At 36.5% G+C, this 19,307-nt stretch overlaps 1 protein-coding gene across 3 annotated transcripts; it reads right to left on the minus strand.

The window, feature by feature from the left end:
- Positions 1 to 3,208: 3,208 nt before the first annotated feature.
- On the minus strand, positions 3,209 to 17,735 carry NUDT12 (nudix hydrolase 12). Of its 3 annotated transcripts, none has more exons than XM_016221996.2 (7): positions 17,682 to 17,735; positions 14,712 to 14,923; positions 13,593 to 14,182; positions 11,342 to 11,509; positions 10,134 to 10,247; positions 7,023 to 7,222; positions 3,209 to 6,060 (listed from the first exon to the last, which is right to left on the minus strand). In XM_016221996.2, exons 2-7 carry the CDS (start codon positions 14,915 to 14,917, stop codon positions 5,950 to 5,952), a joined length of 1,389 nt encoding a protein of 462 aa, XP_016077482.1. In that variant the 5' UTR covers positions 14,918 to 14,923; positions 17,682 to 17,735; the 3' UTR covers positions 3,209 to 5,949. The 3 variants fall into 3 exon arrangements, with proteins under 3 accessions (XP_016077482.1, XP_016077483.1, XP_016077481.1); XM_016221997.2 differs by having other exon boundaries at positions 14,712 to 14,919; positions 17,682 to 17,717; XM_016221995.2 differs by lacking the exon at positions 17,682 to 17,735 and adding an exon at positions 15,404 to 16,619.
- Between the last annotated feature and the right edge of the window lie 1,572 nt (positions 17,736 to 19,307).

A 19,307-nucleotide genomic window follows, 5' to 3' on the forward strand; every position in this document is an offset into this window, starting at 1 on the left:
CCTCAGCTCTGAAGGAGACATGAATTAAATGCAAATATGTATTTTGAAAGGCAAGAAAATGAAGTAAAGGTTCGAGGACCTCATCTTGTTCTACTTTGGATTTATTTGGGGTGTCTAAATCCAAAATCTGATTACCATATTTAATCTCGTGCCGTGTCAGGAATGACCTAGCATCCTTTAATCAGTCTATTATTATCCATCGTAACCATTCCTAAGGTCTGTTTTTCTCAGTTATACTCTTAGTGCTCAGTGGTGCTCCTGCAGCTCAGGAGCTGCGATGGGCAGCGATGAAGCACAGCTTCGCTGTCCGCGTGGTGCAGGCGAAGAGGAAGAAGCCCGAACAGAAATGAAAACTTGACCGATCTAGTTTGGCTCTTTTATCAGCTAAAGCCTTTATCCTCGCGTGGTAGACACAGCGGCAGCAGCTGTATGGTGCAGGTTGTGGACTTTCATGAGAAAAATTTAAATTTGAGTCCTGTTTCCATATCCTATGTTGATCTTAGGAAGTCATTTGACCTCTTACACTCAATGTGCTTATTTGTTAAAACTGGGATAAATAAGAGAGGCCCTGACCTAGAATTTTTGAAATAATGTGAAATATGTAAATGAAAATATAGCTTGGAAGTTCAGTTTAGAATCTTTAAATAAATGAAACATTTCTATTGAAACTAGTAGCCTATGATACTGGTCATAATTATTCAGATTATCCTGAATGAATGCTATTAATGCATTATAAAATTTTAGAAGGTTAGTCTGTGGCTTTTTTTGCAAGAACATAAATATAAGGGGTTGGAAGAAAGAAAAGTGATGAGAGTTAGAGGTAAATTGCTATGCTAAGGAAATTGGACTTTATCATTTGCCCACAGAGGAGTCTTTCTGGAGAATATTAAGAGAAAGACTAGATAAGATTGCCCCTTAGCAAGATTTCCTTGGCTGCAGTGTGAAGAATGGTTTGGGAGTAAAACTTTGAAGTAGGGAGACAAATTTAGGAAGCTGAGCTGAGCTAGAAACCAGGTGAGTAGCCTGGAATAGGATGGTGACAGTGGAGAGAGAGAATAGAGATAGAGGTAGAGATACAGATAGATAGATGATAGATAGAGATAGACACTGAGGAAGAAGGAGAGAGAGAAATGAGAGAGAGGGAGATGGAGAGACTGAGCTTTGAGAAGTAAAGAAATAAAAGGGATAGGATTTAGAGACTGTTTGGCTGTGGGGTAGGAAAGGGTGAAAGACAAAGTAGGCAAATTAAAGAAAACAATACCCAAAGTTCCACGTGGGGCACTTGTAAGACTACTGATATAAGGATATGGAAACAGGAGCTTACTGTAAATAGAGATCCATTAGTAGTTCTCAGAAATATATTGGCAAGAACAAGCAAAAAATAACTTTTACGAAGTTCAGAAATCTGAATTTGAATTAAACTTACAATTTATTAGCACCGATGGCATATCTCCTTTCAGCCTTAACATTGCCTCCCAGAACACACAAAGTTCCTACTGGCTTCCCACTCATGGCTACAGCCCTCCTGAAGCCCTCACTAAGGTGCAGAGCAGGTAGGACCATTGCAGCCCCCGAGGTTTGCATTTGCACCACTGTTAGGGCATCTTATTCGGAGTCCCAAATCATACATACTGTTGGCACTAGAGTTTTCAAACTTGTTTCATAAACAAGTAAATCCAGCAACAAAAGCAAAACAACTCTTAGCAGCAAAGCTGTTGGATCAATGACATTTTAAATCGTCTTTACCCCTTCTGATAGAGATGACTTCAGCTTACTGCTATCTGAAAGCAGGAATAAATATTTATAAGGAATTTTATTGAGGTGTTCAAAACCTCCACTGCTCCAATAGACTAGTTTCAGGCTAGAGTAAAATGGGCTGAGTAAAAAGTAAACAAAAATAAACTTCAGACTGTATCACTTGTCCACTTACTCTGTTCTAAAATAGATATACAAGTACCATTTTCAATTTCTACTCCTGAGTGGAACTCCCACATTGCTAAATATGAAGCTACCTCACAAGTGATTAGGAAAATGTTCTTAATCCATCAGGGGCAAGACAAGGAGATGGTCTGGTGTAGTTCCCACGAGCCTAGGAATGTAAAGCCAGGGCACTTTTTTCATTCTTTATGCTGTAGCTTGTTTCTTATCAGACTTTTAGTTAAGAAGACAAGTGTTTCCATTAGCAGAGAGGTTTCTTTTTTTTAAACTTAAAATCTGTTTTAACATTTCACAGCCGCCCACACTATTCTGTAGAGCATCACTATAACAGGAACGGTGAAAAGGAGAATTATCCATTGTCCAATGCTATGGCGCTGTCTGCTTAGCAGTAAGAGAAACGGGGCATTTCTGAAGGAATGAAAAAAAGTTCAAAGTGCTACTTCCGCCAAAGAGTACAATTACATGTGCATTTCCTTTAGGGAAAACAGAATGAGGAACTTGCCTGTTAGCCCAGTTGACAGGTCCAAATGTTCATTTTATAGTTGAATTTTTTTCTTCTTGAATAAAAGAACTCTGGCTTCTGATCACAGCCTCCTCCCCCTTTTTTCCCATGCCATCTTTATTACTCAAATAACTTCCCTTTGACCATTTCTACTTTGGGCAAATAAACGGAATTATTTGAAAATCTATTGTATATGATAATAAACCATACTTCCTCTCAGAAGCTATGAATTCTGAGTGTCCCAGGAAAAAAAAGGTAGTGTAGGAAAAAAGATGTAGTGTAGGAAAAAACTGTTTCAGCATTGAGTTTATTTTCACAAACAACTCCTTTCCAGTTCTCTCCTGACCAACAGGACTCTTTTTGAAGATGGAGGCTCTTGGCAAGATTATCATCAGTCTTCTCAAAATAGGAGTTCTCAAAATGTACCATGTCTCTCATCTCCCACGGCGCTGTCAAAGCTCCCAAGCATTTGGCCCCTACCGAGCACCCTCCCCCACCTGCACTGAAGTCACACTCCCCTCCAACCCCTTCCTAGGGGTCTCAGGACCTAGATCTTTTACATTTGTAGACAGATACTCTTAATTTTGAACTGTGAAATATGTTCCCCTAGATATTTTTCTACTAAGGAAAACTGGCCCTTTAAGTGTAGCACACACATAAATTTCTCTCAACATCCACCACTCCCACAGCGTGCGCGCGTGTGCGCGCGCACACACACACACACACACACACACAATGCAGAACCTAATAACTGGTTCTCATCCCTAATAAAATTTGTATTGTAAAGTTTATTCTAAACAATTAATGAATTTGTTTTACAGGACATTTTCACCTAATATTTTGCAATAAACACATTAGCAGCACAGTTCTAGGATCAGTTCTATCTGTTGTTTTCATATGACATTTAGTTGAGTTTAATAAGTTTATTAAGAAATTTACACTTTCTCCTTCCATCTCCTGGTCTCACCTCAGTTTTTCCATTCTTTTCTGTCTTTACCCATATCCTCTACCTGATTTTTAAGAGTTAATCATTTTTCCAACTAAATAAAATATGTAGGCTTCTAATTCCTCTAGCATTTCTTTGAACAGTAAACAAATTCAAAATTCAACGATTGGTAATATTAGACAAGTAATAAAAACAGACACTAGACTAGATATATAACTTTAAATCTGAAGGTAAATTATTGACATATATGTAGGTCAGTGTATATGTGTGTGTGTGTGTGTGACCCAAAATTATAAAATTAAAAAAGATTTAAACAAAAAATTTAAGTCCTACAATACAACTTTTAAAAAGGCTTTTGTATTTTTTGTTTACACGATGACTGAAATTTTTTTCCATTCTTTCAGAAGACATTTATTAAAACATTAAATTACACACAAAACAGAAAATAGATAAATTTTTAATGTATTGTTACCTTCATTTCCTTTAGAATACATTCATGGCACTTGAACCTCTACTATTTCTTGGCTATTCCTTCTACTTACATGGAGCTATTCACCTCTCAGAGGTTAGCAATTTAAGAATAATTATTAAAACAATAATTTACTTAGCTTCTGATTTTCCCTGAGTACAGGATTAAATATCAAAAATTAAATTTATAACTACATTTTTTTGATAATTTGTATTTTACTTTGCTACTCTAACATTATGGAAACCTGAAATTTTTGATATAATCTTGGAATCTGTAAGTATTAAAAGTACATTTGAAGTAAAAGTGAACCATAGGTCATTATTCTTTGTAATAATCATGGCACATCCTTTTCTATATACCTATGTAGTTCAAATTTTACTATGAATCTAAAATGTACTGTGTAAGTCTCAATTTTATTTAAAGTCCTGCTACCAATAAGCCTTCATCAGTTACTAAGAAAACCACTGCTTATCAGTAAATTAAAGTTTTATCTAATAAAATTATTTAAGTTAAATAAATTTTAGTATTAAAATTTTCATTAACAATATTTGGTAAATTAAATTTATTGTTATCATGTTATTTTGATTTATCCTACATATACTTTAAGTAATAGTTTCTATTTCCTGTTAGAGGGAGAATCCTGCACTGGGTTACACTGTATAGATTTGTAATTAAGTTACTTAATTGTAATTATAATTAATTGTATTAAAAATTGTAAAGTGTAACTGAGTAATATTTATCATAAATTAATTAAATTCACCTTTAATGAATTAATTAAATTCACCTTTCAGGATTCCTTTTACCTTATCTATAAAAGAAGGGCAATGAACTATATATATTATCCTTACAGTCTCTTCTAGTTCTAACATACTATAGTATACAGCCAAATTATATAAATTTACATATTTAAACATTACCTTTTAAAACAATTTCAAAAGAGCCTTGTAAAATATGATAGTTCTATATTGCAAAATTGTGAATTACTATAATTCCTCTAAAATCTTACTGATTCATTTCTAAGATATAGTTATTTTATAAAAGCTTCTTAGAATGTGATTATTGAAGGCCAAAACCAAAATATTGTATTTGAGTTTAATAAATGTTATTACTAATGATTATATAACTTTTTTGTTAATACAGATACAACCCGTATCAGAAAATGGAATAATGCCAGTGTTTTTGAAAATATATGTAAATACATCTGGGATTTATATAACATATGACCTTTGAGGAGAGAATTTCTTTCAAATATGTTTGATTTCAGTGAAAAAGCAGAGAATCCTGATTTGTCTTAAGACTTTGAATAGAACTAACAGATAAATAGATTTATTTTAGGTTTAAGGAGGAGGTCCCAAACACAATAGTATGCTCTCACTTATCCTGATCACCAGTAGAGTCGTCAAAATAAAAAATTCTTAACACTGATGAAGTAGACTAATAGTAACACTGTAACTACACCACTGCTAGAACAATGGAACCAGGAGAAAAAGGTGAATTACAATGGGAAGATGAGAAAAAAACTACTGACAACTGAAAGAAACTTTATGGTACTGAAAAGACTAAAAAATCAAGTTCAAAATTTATTAAAATTATTTTGTCTCATTTCTCAAAAACGATATGACATAAAGCCAGTGTTTTTATTAAATATGTAAATCCATCTGAGATTTAATATCTGACCTTTGAGAATTCCTTTCAGATATGTTTAATTTCAGTGAAGGGTCTTCAATGTCTGGTCTAATGCTTATAAGAAGTGCTGGAATTTAGGTTTACCTACAGTTTTTAGAACATACTTCTTTACAACATGGTTTCTCTCTTATTAGAAATACGGTTTTGTGAGATAAAATTGTGGAGCACAACCAAAAAATGTTTACAGAAGGCTGATCCAGAGTTAACAAAATCTGAGGCAATGTTGTAATTTATAAAGATAAGAATTCTGTGGTTAAGATGAAAAGTACACTTTGAAAAAATTTCTAAAATCTAATATGATATTTTGTGTTGTGACATTCTAAAGAGCACTGAACACTTCCAATCTCACATGAGGAATAAGTGATATCTGAAATCAGTTAGTACTCAGTAAAAGTCTAGTTATTTGATTTAGAGATTGGGGTTCATTCCAACCCAGTGTTTGATTAATTGATGTGCAATAGCTCGGCTTGGTGGCACGAAGAATGCCTGCTGCTTCCCCTTGGTCAGAACATCCACAACCTAAAACATACCATAATAAAATGCATTAGGTTTCAACGCTGTCATACTTAATACCATTTCTATGCTTATATGATTCGACTAAAATGTGATGACTTTTACAGTGAATAGCAATAGTAGAAATTGATAATATCCATATTCAACATGCAAAATTTAGTACAGTATCTTTAGTTGCTTCAATGAGTTAGTGATTCAATTTTTAAAATATTCGAGAAAGGCATACTTTCTTATGAAGATAAGGTCATGAAAAAGCAAAGTGTATGCTCCACACTTATTTTCAAAGTAAAGTCAACTTTTGGGACAGGTTCCATTTTATAAAATTCTGAAAAAAAATCTAATTTCTGCTTTTGGAGGTTGAGCATAAAATAAAATTAATTATATTTAGACATAGAAGGATTTCAGTCTTCAGTACTGTAGTATAATCATTTGTTTTCTGTACAAATATTCTGTGTCATGCAAAACACAGACAAGTAATTCGTCTCTCATTATAACACTTAGTCATGTTTTAAAAAGCTCCTGTGAGTGTATCTTTGTTATACAGTTTTGTCATTCTTATCTTTAAGTATATTTTAAACTGAACAAGAACTTTTCACAAATTTTAAGCTTATTTAGTGATATTTTTGAGAGGTAACTGTTTTAAAGCAATACATTAAAATATAAAATCTCTGAAAATAATATTCCTGTTTCTCATCTCTGAAATAATGGTTACCTATTTTAAGTCCATTGAAAGGTATTAATCCAAAGGAATGGCATTTGAAATTAGGAAATGGCACAAAATCAGCATTACTAGAAGAATCTCAGAGAAGGAGTTAACACAGGACATATCAATTACATTGTAATCCATGCATGATGAGAGGGCCATGGCCATTCATTCAACTTGTTGAAAACAAGTATCCTTGCTGCATGCCTAAACCGATATAGTCGGAGAGCAATCAATAGAAGAAGGAAATTAAGTTGAACTTTACCTGTTCTCTAGTGAACCAGCGGGCATCCTCTATTTCATTCTTGTCAACTTTAATTTCTGTAGACACCGCCACAGCTAAGCAACCAATCATTAAGGAGGAGGGCATTGGCCATGGTTGACAAGAGACATACTGAACATGGCCAACTTTGACTCCACTTTCCTCTTCTACTTCTCTCCGAACAGCATCTTCTATCGTCTCCCCTAATCACATGGGGCAAAAGAACAAACAGCTGACGAACACACTCTGGACATACTGTGCTTTGAATGGTTCAAACATTTGGAAATCACTTTGGACAAAAACCCAATTCAAAGCATCAGAAAGCAGAAGTCTAAAACTAGATTGGAATCCAAGAAAACTTTATTTCTTAAAGTTTATGACCACATACAGAATCCAAATACTAACAAATTTTTCATTTCTTAAAGGTCCAAATTTTCAGTTACATTTAAAAAATTACATCTACAACTATCTAGTACCTACTATTGGTTAAACACTATGTAAACACTTTATCTAGTATTTCACTTATATATTATCACTAAATAGTTATAAATTATAACTATTTTTTAATGGCTAGTCTTTTCCTCACTAAAATCTCCAAACTCTTTTTTTCTTATGTTGTCAATTATTGCAGACAACTCTTTTCAAAATAGTTAGAAAGCACTAACGCTAAAAGTTTAAAAACCACATTAAATAAAACTCAGAATTTCTTTCCAAATGATTATTTTCCTCTAGATCAATGATTTTCAACCAGTGTGCCACAAATACATATATATATTTGTGTATATATATATTTTTAAATATATCTTTATTGATTTGAGAGAGAGGAAGGAAGAGGGAGAGAGAGATAGAAACATCAATGATGAGACACTCATTGATCGGCTGCCTCCTGCACGCCCCACACTGGGGATCGAGCCCACAACCCACACATGTGTCCTGATGGGGAATAGAACAGCAATCTCCTGGATCATAGGTAGATGCTCAACCTCTGGACCATGCCTGGCTGGGCCACAAATATTTTTTAAACATGCAAAATCTGACTGTTTAGTCAGAGGCACTGACCTCTTTCCCTTTAGAGTGTCAAGTAAAACATGTTAACAGCCAACACAACAACAGACGTCCTATGTGAATGCCCTGTCTTGAACAATAAATAAATAGGTATATAACAGAGCTGCATCTTATTGGTTATGTTGCATAGTAAGGTTGCATCTGATTTGTTAATTCTTGGTACCAGAAATGGTCATATACAAAGATAGGCACCTGCTTTTTAAAAAAGTCACTTTGGAGCCAAAAGGGTAGGTAATTACTATTATTTTTTTGAAATCAATCAAAATTATACATATTTTATTTGTCAGATCGGCAAAAATACATTTTTTGGTGTGCCACAGAATTTTAGTAATTAGTTTATGTGTGCCATGAGATGAAAAAGGTTGAAAATCGCTGCTCTAGATGACTGTTGACTCAACTTTGATAAAATAAAATGCCTATAAATGTGTACTTTATATTTTGATTTGTTGGGATTGAGAATTAGGATAGAGGGAATAGATTCTAAGTTACATTTATCTGGAAGTTTAGAAATACTGTGCTATTTAAATAGAGCTTTCTTTTTCAAATAGACTGATCCATTTCCTATATTGAAATCAACAACTTATGTTCACAAAAAACAGTGAAAAGATAAACATAGACTAGCTTAAGATATTTGCAAGACTAAAGATTAGCATACAATACATATTTAAAAACTCATAAAATCAGTAAGAAAAAAGGATAAACCACCAAAAAAATAGGCAAAGGACATAAACATTGTAAACCTCAGGGATAAAGAAAACTGGATGTCTCTTACACATCTGGAAAAGATACTCCATTAGCAGGGAAATAGAAATGAAAACTACAGTGACATACTGTTTCATACCCATCAGAGTGACAGATTAAAAAGTCTGAAAATTCTAACTTGGTGAGGATGTGGAATAACAGAACATTTCATGAAGTGCAAGAAGGAATGTAAATTGGCAGGGACACTTTAGAGAGCAACTTGGCAATATCTCGAAAGGTTAAGATGCTCATATTCTATGACCTAGCAATGTTACTACCAGATATATACCCTAGATAACTCTTGCAAATGTGTACAAGGATGGGTATAAAACTATTCATTGCAGTGTTGCTTGTAATATAGCAAGAGCTTTGAAATAAGTTAAATGTCCAACAGTAGAGCAGATAAATTGCAGGATATTCATAAATGGAACACTACAAGGCATTAAAAAAAAAAATAACCTAGAGCTACTAGAGGCAGCATAGTGATAAAGAGCATGGACTCAGTGCCAAACTGCCCAGGTGTGCATCCCTGCCCTATCATTTACTAGCTGCTTGATTTGGGGCAAGTTATTCAGCCCCTGTGCCTTAGTGCCCAATCTGTAAAACTGCTGAGGATCACATGATTTAATATATGGAAAGCCTTCGGAACAGAGTGTGTGGTTCTACATGTGTTTACTACTATTATTATCTAGTAATGCAGATTAATATTGGAAGTTGAGATTAAAAATGTATTGAGATATATTCATTCATTTATTCCACAAATATTTATTGAACTCCTACTAAATAAAAGGCACTGCTTTAAGGGTTTGGGATAAACTGATGAGTAAAACGAAGTCTCTGCCCTTACGGAACGTACTTTCTGGTATGAGCAGATAAATAGAGAGACAGATAGGTAGATAGATAGATACACACATAGATACTGTGTTAGGTGGTGATGAGTGCTATAGCAAAAAACTGGCAAGGTAATAGGGATTGTGCTAATGTCTTTGGGGCTTTCAGGGAAGGACTATTTGAAACGGTAACAGCTAAGTCTAGCACAGAAGAAAGTGAGGTGTAAATCATACTGATACAAGGGTAACAGTAATATATGAAAGATATATGAAAGAGCAAATATTAAATTTTTAAAACATACAAAATTATTCCATTAGTAAAAAAAAATCATTTAAGATACACAGAAAATATTTAAAATATCCATTTTATAACATGATAATTTATCAAAGATAACTTCTCAAACACTGTCTAAAATTTTTATTTGGAAATTATAAGTTAAATAAAAATTATTACAAAAGTTACTTTAAAAAGGCTTACCAGGTTCAATAAATCCAGCAAGGCAAGTAAACATGCCTGGGGGAAATCTTTTCTGCCTTCCTAAAAGACATTTGGTTCCATCCGGATGAATAACTTGCATGATTACTACTGGATCTATTTAAAAAAATCAGATATATGAATGACAGGAAAAAATAATTTGGACTCATTGTGTACGTATAGTCACTGTCTAGTAGGATAGTTAAAAGGTACATCTACTGTAAGAATAGGACTCTTATCTAGTTACTAGAGATTGCTTCTTTCTGCCCAGTGACGGTGTTTCAGGGAAGTTGTACAGAACTCTGTCAGTAAGCTAAAAGATCATTTTCATCTCATCTTAGCAGCAACATTTATTGTGTACTTACGGTATGTTAGGTATATTCATATTTTTTTATAAGAAAGAAGTGTGAGTAGATAATACATGGCATGATGAAATTTCAAATTTTACCATAGTAAATGTAGTGGATTTCCCTCTCCCTTCCATCCCAATCCTTAACAAAATGTTTTTAAAAGCTAAGGTGGCTCTATCACTAAGTTTAAGCCATTAAAAAATACATATACATTTAAATTAAATAACAGTTCATGTCTCCGGAAGTCACTAATCTAGTGTATTATCCTCTTTATATCATGACTGAGATCCAGGATCCAGATGTAAAAGGCTCTCAAACAGTAAAAACAGATGTCACTAAGGCCATGTACTTTATTTACTCCCATGAGACCTCCTTAGGTGTTGTTTAGTTTGTCCATTCTTTTTTCACACAGTTATCAGATTTCCAAATCCGCAGCAGACTCAAAGCAGCAATGAGAAGCAGAGAAGGTATAGGCAGATACGAGTAGTTATGAGAAGCTAGCTCCAGGCTGTACTGCTTTGGTGATGCCTCAAACAGGCACTGAATTGTTGGGGCTCTTTTTGTGTGTCTCTGCACTAAGTGGATCCAGACTGGTGGGCTTTTGAAATCATATATCTCAACACATCGAATTCATATTGATTAACCCAGAGTTAAGAAATAGCTAATTATGTACAATGCCCTTTACTTAAGTCATGAAAGTACGTAATAACTTAATACTTACAGTCTTAATGGTAAAATTAAACATGCTTTTAATAAAAAGGTCAACCCCTCAGCAACTGAAAATCTTGTTTTTGCAGAATGTCTTATTCCCCAAGATTCCAGATAGCTGAGATTTCACTGTAAAAGAAAAGGCTTACTTACCAACTCTTGGATATGATGTATTGTGAACGCCATGGAGGCTAGGACAGTCTTCTTTTAAGCATACTCTTTTATAGCCACCTTCTTCAATCTTAGTTGCACTTCCACAGGTGGGGCAGAACTTATATCGACTGTGCCAGGCAAGAACAGATCTTGCTTGAGCTACAACCCCTTTAAGAGAAACACAAAAAGTTTTAATTCTGTGACAAATTGTAAACAAATTACTATATAAGTAAAATATTCTTAAGTCATAATAAAGACATATATTGTATAAATGTTTTGAAGTCATAATAAAGACATATACTTCTGAATAGCTGTGTGATCAAGGGTTTAGTATTCCTATTTTTATGATGTATACATTTCTTTTAAAGTAAAAGATTTAATTCTACATATAACAAATGAAAATTAGATTTAACTTTAATTTGAACTAAGAAAATATACCTTGCATATAAGACCGATATACTAACATCCATCTTACACACTGTATTAGCTCAGGCTTTTATTCTAGGTGATTTTGAAATTTTGGGTATACAAGATTCTGGTGTATAGTGACTTTACAAATAGTGACTTTATAATGGAGACTTTTATAAAAATACATTTCAAAGGCAGTTCCTAACTTGGACTTGAATTATAAAAGGCAATATTACTAGGAGATTGTTGGAACCCATCTCTATCTTGGTGACTAAACCACTACTGGTCCATGTCACTGTGGAACATATCCTATTTATGACTGGAAACTGCACAGAGTATTACAAAAAAGACTGTTATTTACAACATTCATGTCTCTGGAAGGGCCTTCCACATCACCTAAGGGAAGGTGAACACTGACAGATGACCCTGTCCTCACCTCCCATTAGCTCCTCAATCTATTATAATCTAGCTTCTGTTCCTTCCACTCCACTGACACTCCTCTTGTCAAACTTACCAACACCTTCATACTACCAAAACCAAAGATCCTTTAAAAAAAAACTTTGTCTTCATCTTATTCAAATTCTCAATAGCATTCAATACATTTGACCAGTACCTCCCAAAAATACTCCGTTCTCATGGTTTCCATGTCTCTTTATGGCTACACGTTAACATCACTTTTGATGGCTCCTCTACTTCTACCTGCCCTCTAAATTGAGAGGGATTCAGGTATGATTCTGAGATTCTTTTTCCTATTTGCTCTCAACTCTCTAAGTAATCTCAGTAGTTTCTTAGAATTTAAATACCATCTTTGTGTTGATGACTCCCATATGGGTATCTCCAGTTTAGACCTATCCTCTCCTCTCTCCAGATTCTAATAACCTCTAAAACTTAGCAGCTCAAAACTAATGATCTTGATTTACTTACTTCAAGTCTGTCATGGTTCCCTTGCTCTACCCATCACCCTACATTATTTTATCAAAAAATAGTATTACTATCTACCAAATTACTAATGTCTCAAACCTAGCAGTCATTCCTGATCCTTCCCTTCATTATTATATACTCTATCCTCATTCCATCAACTACTCTCAATTTTCTCTCAAAAATATATCTTGAATGTACCTCCTTTATACCATCTCTACTATTATCACCTTAATTCACCTGATAGTCCAAGTTATTATCATCTCTCTCTCACGTATAATAGTTTCCACCTACTGATCAAGCCCTATCAGTTCCACCTCCAGAATGTCTCAATCTCTCTGCCCACCACTCCACCAATGCGAGCCAACACAATCTCTTACCTGGGACGTGGGCATTTCTAATCACCTCGCAAGACTCCTGATGTCCATACTTAATTACCTACAATTCATGATCTACAAAGCAGCCAAAGTGAGGGGTTTTGTTTTTTTTCTTAAACATAGGTCAGGTTATAATATTTAAATGGAATTTAGACTAAAATTCCTAGTTTCTTACCATGGCATAAAGGGCGCCACATGAACTGGCATGCTCAGCAACAGAAAACAAAACAAAACAGTAAAGTCTTTGCCATCAGGCTCGCTGTACAGCAGGCACTCAATAGCAATTCACTGAAGAGTCAAAGGAAACCATCATGCATTCGGGTTAATTCTAAGGGAATTTATCTTGGCTGATTAAGACTGCTGAAACTGCCCAAAAGAGCAGTTCCCTCGGGTGAGAACTTTACAGTTTCTAACCAAGAGACAGCTTAATTTCACTGCTTACTGGAAAAAGCAGGCCCCCTAGAAACTGTGGATACATATGAGAGTTTCAATGAGAGTTTCAAAAGCCAGATTACCACCAATACAAGTACACAGTGTCCACTTCTTACCAGCTTCATTTTCTTTCAGCTGCAGAAGGGCTGGCATTGGAGGGTGAAGAAAGTAACAACTTTCATGTCTTTGCTTAAATTCTTCTGCAGCAACAGGATCTATACCTACAGCAAACCAGGCAACCAACCCATCTTCTTCTTCTCTGGGGACTTCCCCAGCATAATTAAGTAAATCTTTTTTCATTTCAAGCTCTACTCCAAGAAAAATCAAGGTGATCTTTTCAGGCTGAGCCAAATAATCCTTTACATCTGTGTAGTTCAGCTGACAAAGCCTGACTTCTGGCTGCTGGGAGCTTTCTTTGTTGCCACCCAGAGTAACCAAGGGACTTAAATCTGAGAAAAGGATATAGACGGTGGCGGGATGGCTTTCTTTAGCTAGCAGCCAGTCAGAATTATTTCTTTTTTCGCTTTTCCGGTCCAGCAGTGTTTTGCCAAAGTAATTTTCACATTCTTCTACTTCATTGGTTAGGAACCAAGGCTTCTTCCCACCTTTATCATTAGCTAGTAAGTTAGCTATATGCTTGTAACCCCAAAATTTAGCAATATCTAGTGCAGTCTGCCTTGATTTGTTGACAATGGATCTGTCGCACCTATAGATAAAAGGAAAAATAAAATAGGAAATAATGTTTTCTCTAGTATTTACTATAATATTTCCAGATCATATCATAGCCCCTCTATTTAATGATTACATACATTTTTTTTCTTTTAGTACATCATTTATAAGCGGGAAGGTTAAAAAAATTATAAGTGATGAAAAGTTAGAGATAGTGGATATTTCAATTTTCTAGAGAATTATAAAATTAAAAAGCAGTATGTGCTATGAGGTATTAAAATTTTATAAGAGACTCATGGTAATCATAGTGGGTAGATTTACATTTGGGAAAAGATATTAGATTAATTCATAAATTTGCTTTGCTATTAAGCATGAAAAGTTAATTCCTCAATAAAATAAGTTATAAGCTTTTAGTTAGAAATTATGCTACATTTTTACAAAATAAAACTGGTTAATGAGTTATTTACAAGTCCAATGACATAAATATGGCTACAAGAAAATTTAAAAGATGTAACCCAGAAATTAAACCACATAATCCTTCAGGTGGTATAGCCTAAAATGTTTACCCTTTCTCAAGTAGAAATTGGACAGCATCTGGGTGCCCATTCCTTGCAGCATACATTAAAGCAGTCCAGCCATTTTCAGAAGTTTCATTGAGAAGAGATGGAGAATGACTGAGTATTACTGTTAATCTGGCAATGTCTCCTTCTGCAGCTGAATAGTGAAATTGGGAAACTATTTCTTGCTTTGGACTTCTTTTTATAGAAGACATTTCTTCCTTAAAAAATAAGGAAAATAGAAAAAACTCATTTGCAATTGCTCTTTACATCAATGAGTGCTGATATAATTAGAATAACAGTTATGGTTTCTAAAACAATATACTCTTCAAAACGTAATTAGCAGTCAACTGTCATCACAGCAAACATTTAAAAATTGTCATCAGTTGAGAATTTTAAATATAATTCAACATAAGGGTTATAAAAAATAACATACAGATCTTTGATAATACAAATGAGGGGCCATATCCTTGAGAGAGGGAGTCAGGTAACAGCTCCACAAAGAGAAGCAGGTTTTGAAGTAGACCAGAGGTACTTCAATGGAGGAGGGTTAAAAAGCAGATAGAAAGGCAGATTTTAGCAGATGACAAGAAGTATTCCCTTAGATTCTCAGGTACCAGAAACAGGTCCCTGCCCTCAAGGGAAATTGTGATCCTATAACAAATTATTCAAAAGCTAAGTTTCTCACGAAAACCACTTACTGCTTTTTCTTGCACAATTCTGCAATCCATCAGGAACTGATTTTTGTTCATGGTGTGAGGTAGGGGTCAAGATACATTTTTATCTCATTGGGTAATCCATATGACTTGGCATCATTCTTGAAATTACTATCTTGTCCCTTTGCACTGCAGTATTATCTTTGTCATAAATCAGATGAGCATACATATTTTTTATCTATTATTGGATACTGTTCTAATGGTCACTTTGTCTACGCTTGAATCACAGAAACTTTTTAAACCCTTAACTTTGTCTGCTTTGTCACTCGTTTCAGTAAGAAAAAATATATAGAAAATAACTGTTTCATACCTCTTAATAAATGTTCCTAAGCATGAATTAAATGTGGTAGGGCACAAACTGAGCTATTTTTGGTGGAAATGGTTCATGTTTCAGTTGTCTATAAACTCCTGAAAGTACTTTTTTTTTAAGGTATGAATGTTTTTCTATGAAATGCTGTTAAGAAAAGATTTGGGCTTCTAATTAGGCTTCCACTATTCTAAGCAATAAGAAATTTAGGCTAAAAAGAAGGATGAATTTTCTAGGGTTGTTTCTAGGGTTCTGACACTACAATTTGGCAGATCAATTTTATAGTAGGAGTAGGGGAAAAATGGGCGAGAGATTAACTTTATTTTGTGGTTCGTTCACCTGTCCTGTTTGTATCATTCTACTACTTATAAACAAGGTGAAAACTATAAATAGGTAAAATATGCCCACAGGAATGTAAACATTTGGATAAAACCTAATAATGAAAATCTGTTTATAACTTAAATTAGTAGGAGTGACTTTTATATTAGAAAACAATTTTTTAGTTTCTTTTGATTTACTCTAGCATTTACCTGACCATTCTCTTCATACTGAGATTTCTAAATGCTTTAAAAGTATTATGAATAACAAAAGACAACTTTTCAGGGCTTTGTTTTGAAGCACTGCTATACATTGACTCCTGTAGTCTCCCATCTAAGTTGCCTTTCCCTTAAATTTATTTTCTATAAAATCTCATCATACAGATCCTTTAGTTAGGTTTACTTTACGCAATATTTCACTGCCCACGTTCTGAAGTCATGATCACTTCCTCACCCTCCCCACAGGCCATTCCAGGGACTGCAAAACTGCCCTCTGAAAGTACAGTGCCCATCAGTAGCCCCAGTGTGATACTTATGATAATGCAGTATTTTCAGGATCAAGTGGGAAATGTACACTGCCCCCCACCCCACCCCTTAGCTTTCTCAGCATAAAAGCCATCTAGAAACAGAACCATTACTGATTCCAGAGCAGCACACAAACTCTGAAATCCAGCTCTGGCTACATTTACTTTTTCATGTCTCATTGACAAGTCCTCCAGAGGGTAAGGATTTGAAGGCAGAATGAGGTGATTCAGTTACCTACACGCTGCCCTTGCTTTCCAGGAGGCGCACGGACTATTCCGAGAGGTCGTTTAAAAGAATCTCGGGTTTAAAGGCCTCTTAATTCAAGCCGGTATTGCGCTATTCAAAAGCTTGGCTGCTTCTCCTTTGCCCTTGCTCCCATGTTGTGGTTACCTAGTTCTCCAGTGTAATTCTGAAGGCTCTCCTCCTTGGGAAGCCATGAACTTAGTTTTGGCCCTTACACTCCTATTACACCACCTCAAACTCTTCTCAGCATCTAACACTCTAGGTGCCTGTTTGTGAATCAACAAACGCCTGGAGGAGAAAAGGAGCCCTGAATACTGAGCTCTCTTCTGCACCTCCCTTCGTTCTGAGACCATGCCATCTTAACTCCTTATTGTCTTGATAGTTCTCTAATGCTGTCAAACATATTTTTAAAAACATTCTATAGCTTTCTAGCCATTCTCAGGAGGTTTGATTTGACCGAAGCGGTGTGTAACTCGGGGCCCATGACTCGCCCAAGGTAACAAGGCTCAACAGAGACGCGGCCGACCTCGGCTACGCTGTCCCTCAGGGCACCGACCGCTCCTTGGCGGATTCCCCTTCTTGCCACTACTGTGAGACTCCTTTTAATGTGAAATCACATCCGAGGCAGCATTTTCCTTCCCCCACTTCAAAGACCGCGCTGGAAAGGCCCCAGCAGCAGCGCCGGCTGCGCGCCCCGGGCGCTCCCTCCCGGACCCGCGCCGCGGGGTCACCGCTCCCTCGCCCGCGCCCCGGCGCGAGGGTGCGCCGCTCGAATCGCAGGGCCCGGCCGACGGCGCAGGGACGAAAGAGCGCGGACAGCCGGTCCCCGGCCCCGCCTAGGGCCGACGACTCGCCGCTGACTGCTACTGACCAAAAGCGGACCAGAATAGCGGAAACCACGACGCGGTCGAGAGACGGGTAAACCCCCACACTCACAGCTCCTGGGGCCGGATGGAACCTTCCTGACTTCCGGTAGAGGGCCGGTGTCCTCGCACGGCTTTATGGGAGATGTAGTTTGAAGGTCAAAGGCGGCGCCACCCATGAAGGGGCGGGGTTTGGGGGGGAAGACTGGCTGGCGGGGCAAGAGTTCAGGCTTCCTGGAGGTGAGTGAAGAGGTGGTGATTCCTAAGGGTGAGACCAAGCTGTGTAGAGTGTGGTGCTGGTGATGGGAAACTCCCGGTCTGTGGAAAGGATTTAAGTTTTCCAGTATTTTGCACCCAGCTGATAAAGTCCAGCGCAGTGGAGTGTTCAAAGCATTCTTTCATGTTAAAACTGGAATATGAACTGGACCAAGGCTTCCCAGTATATGATCTTATACAGGTTGTTGGCCTCTGAACCTCGGTCTCCTCGTGTGAAAAATGGTGCCATGTGTCGATGCCCACCTCATTCGGCAGTCATTTATAATGTACATAACAAGTGCCCACAGCACCTTCTTGGGCTGTTGTGAGGTTTAAATAGGATAGTGCTTGCAGAGCTCTTAGGACAGTGCTAAGTCTAGAGCTAGTACCCACAACACATTTATTATTGTTTCTGTTGTTTATTATTTTAGTTCCTTCCCTTTCATGCTCCAAAACCTACAGATGTTACATGAGTCCAAGATTACAAAGGTAAGTGTTGGCAGTCTTCTATCTTCCAGATTTTTTCTTTCCTAGACGGTCTCTTGGGCAATTGGCAACAATTAAGGAGTCTTTTAGGGATGACCATTGCTTCCTGCCTGGATTTTAGTCATTATGTTAACAGTATCAGATGCTAGACTTCAGTCCTTGAGTTTGGCTAAGAGGAGAATTTAGAGCCAACGAACTCAAATATAACAAAGTTTATTTAGAAAGTCATAGAGATAGAAGAAGTGAGCTGTGGAAGAAGTGAGCCAGCTGGGCTGTGTGGACTCAGGAAGAAAGTTACAGAGGCCAAAGAAGGGTTCTTGGAGCTTAGGAGGAAGAAAGCAAAGGTCCTCTGAGCTTTGAGGGAAGAAAGGGGGAAGGAAAGTTTCAGGGAAGCTCAAGAAAAAGAGAGATGGCACACCTTGAGCCCTTAAGAGTTTGTATCTGGAGGTCTCAGGGGAGGATCTCAATAGAATATTTATCAGCTTCCAGGTGTGTCCTTTTGGGATAGTGACCTCTACTGATCTGTTGGCACTAGGGTAGTCATTGCAGCTGGTCCTGATGTTATCCATGGCGTTGCTTCATCTGGTTTTGCTGCTTTTCTGAGCCTGGAGTTACTGAGGTCTAGATGTTATCTCTAGTTTGACCCAAACTCTGTCTCTGTGGTCAACAGACCCAAGACATTGTTCCTAAGATTATTTGATGCCAGTCAGAACCTTGTTGTCTTGAGGGCTTAATACTTAAAGGAATGGTCATGCAAGGGCATGTATGGGGGCCATATGAGGTTATTCTCTCGCCTCTGGGGGCAAGGTCCCACCCTACAATAGGGAACTAACTCATTATTGTGAAAACTAGGAAATAAAGTAGAAAATTGCACATTTATCCTAGTCTTCCCA

This window comes from Miniopterus natalensis, chromosome 3 (genome assembly GCF_054644295.1).
Source record: "Miniopterus natalensis isolate mMinNat1 chromosome 3, mMinNat1.hap1, whole genome shotgun sequence".
NCBI classification, from domain to species: Eukaryota; Metazoa; Chordata; class Mammalia; order Chiroptera; family Miniopteridae; genus Miniopterus; species Miniopterus natalensis.

Bases quoted from the DNA above. Each gene is read 5' to 3' on its own strand.
- NUDT12 (XM_016221995.2), bottom strand. From the start codon at position 15,454: ATGAACAAAAATCAGTTCCTGATGGATTGCAGAATTGTGCAAGAAAAA. The intron at 14,183-14,711 runs GTAAACATTTTA...TTTTATCTATAG, and splicing joins CAATTTCTACTTGAGAAAGG to GTGCGACAGATCCATTGTCA. The intron at 7,223-10,133 runs GTAAGCCTTTTT...CCATGTGATTAG, and splicing joins TGCTGGATTTATTGAACCTG to GGGAGACGATAGAAGATGCT.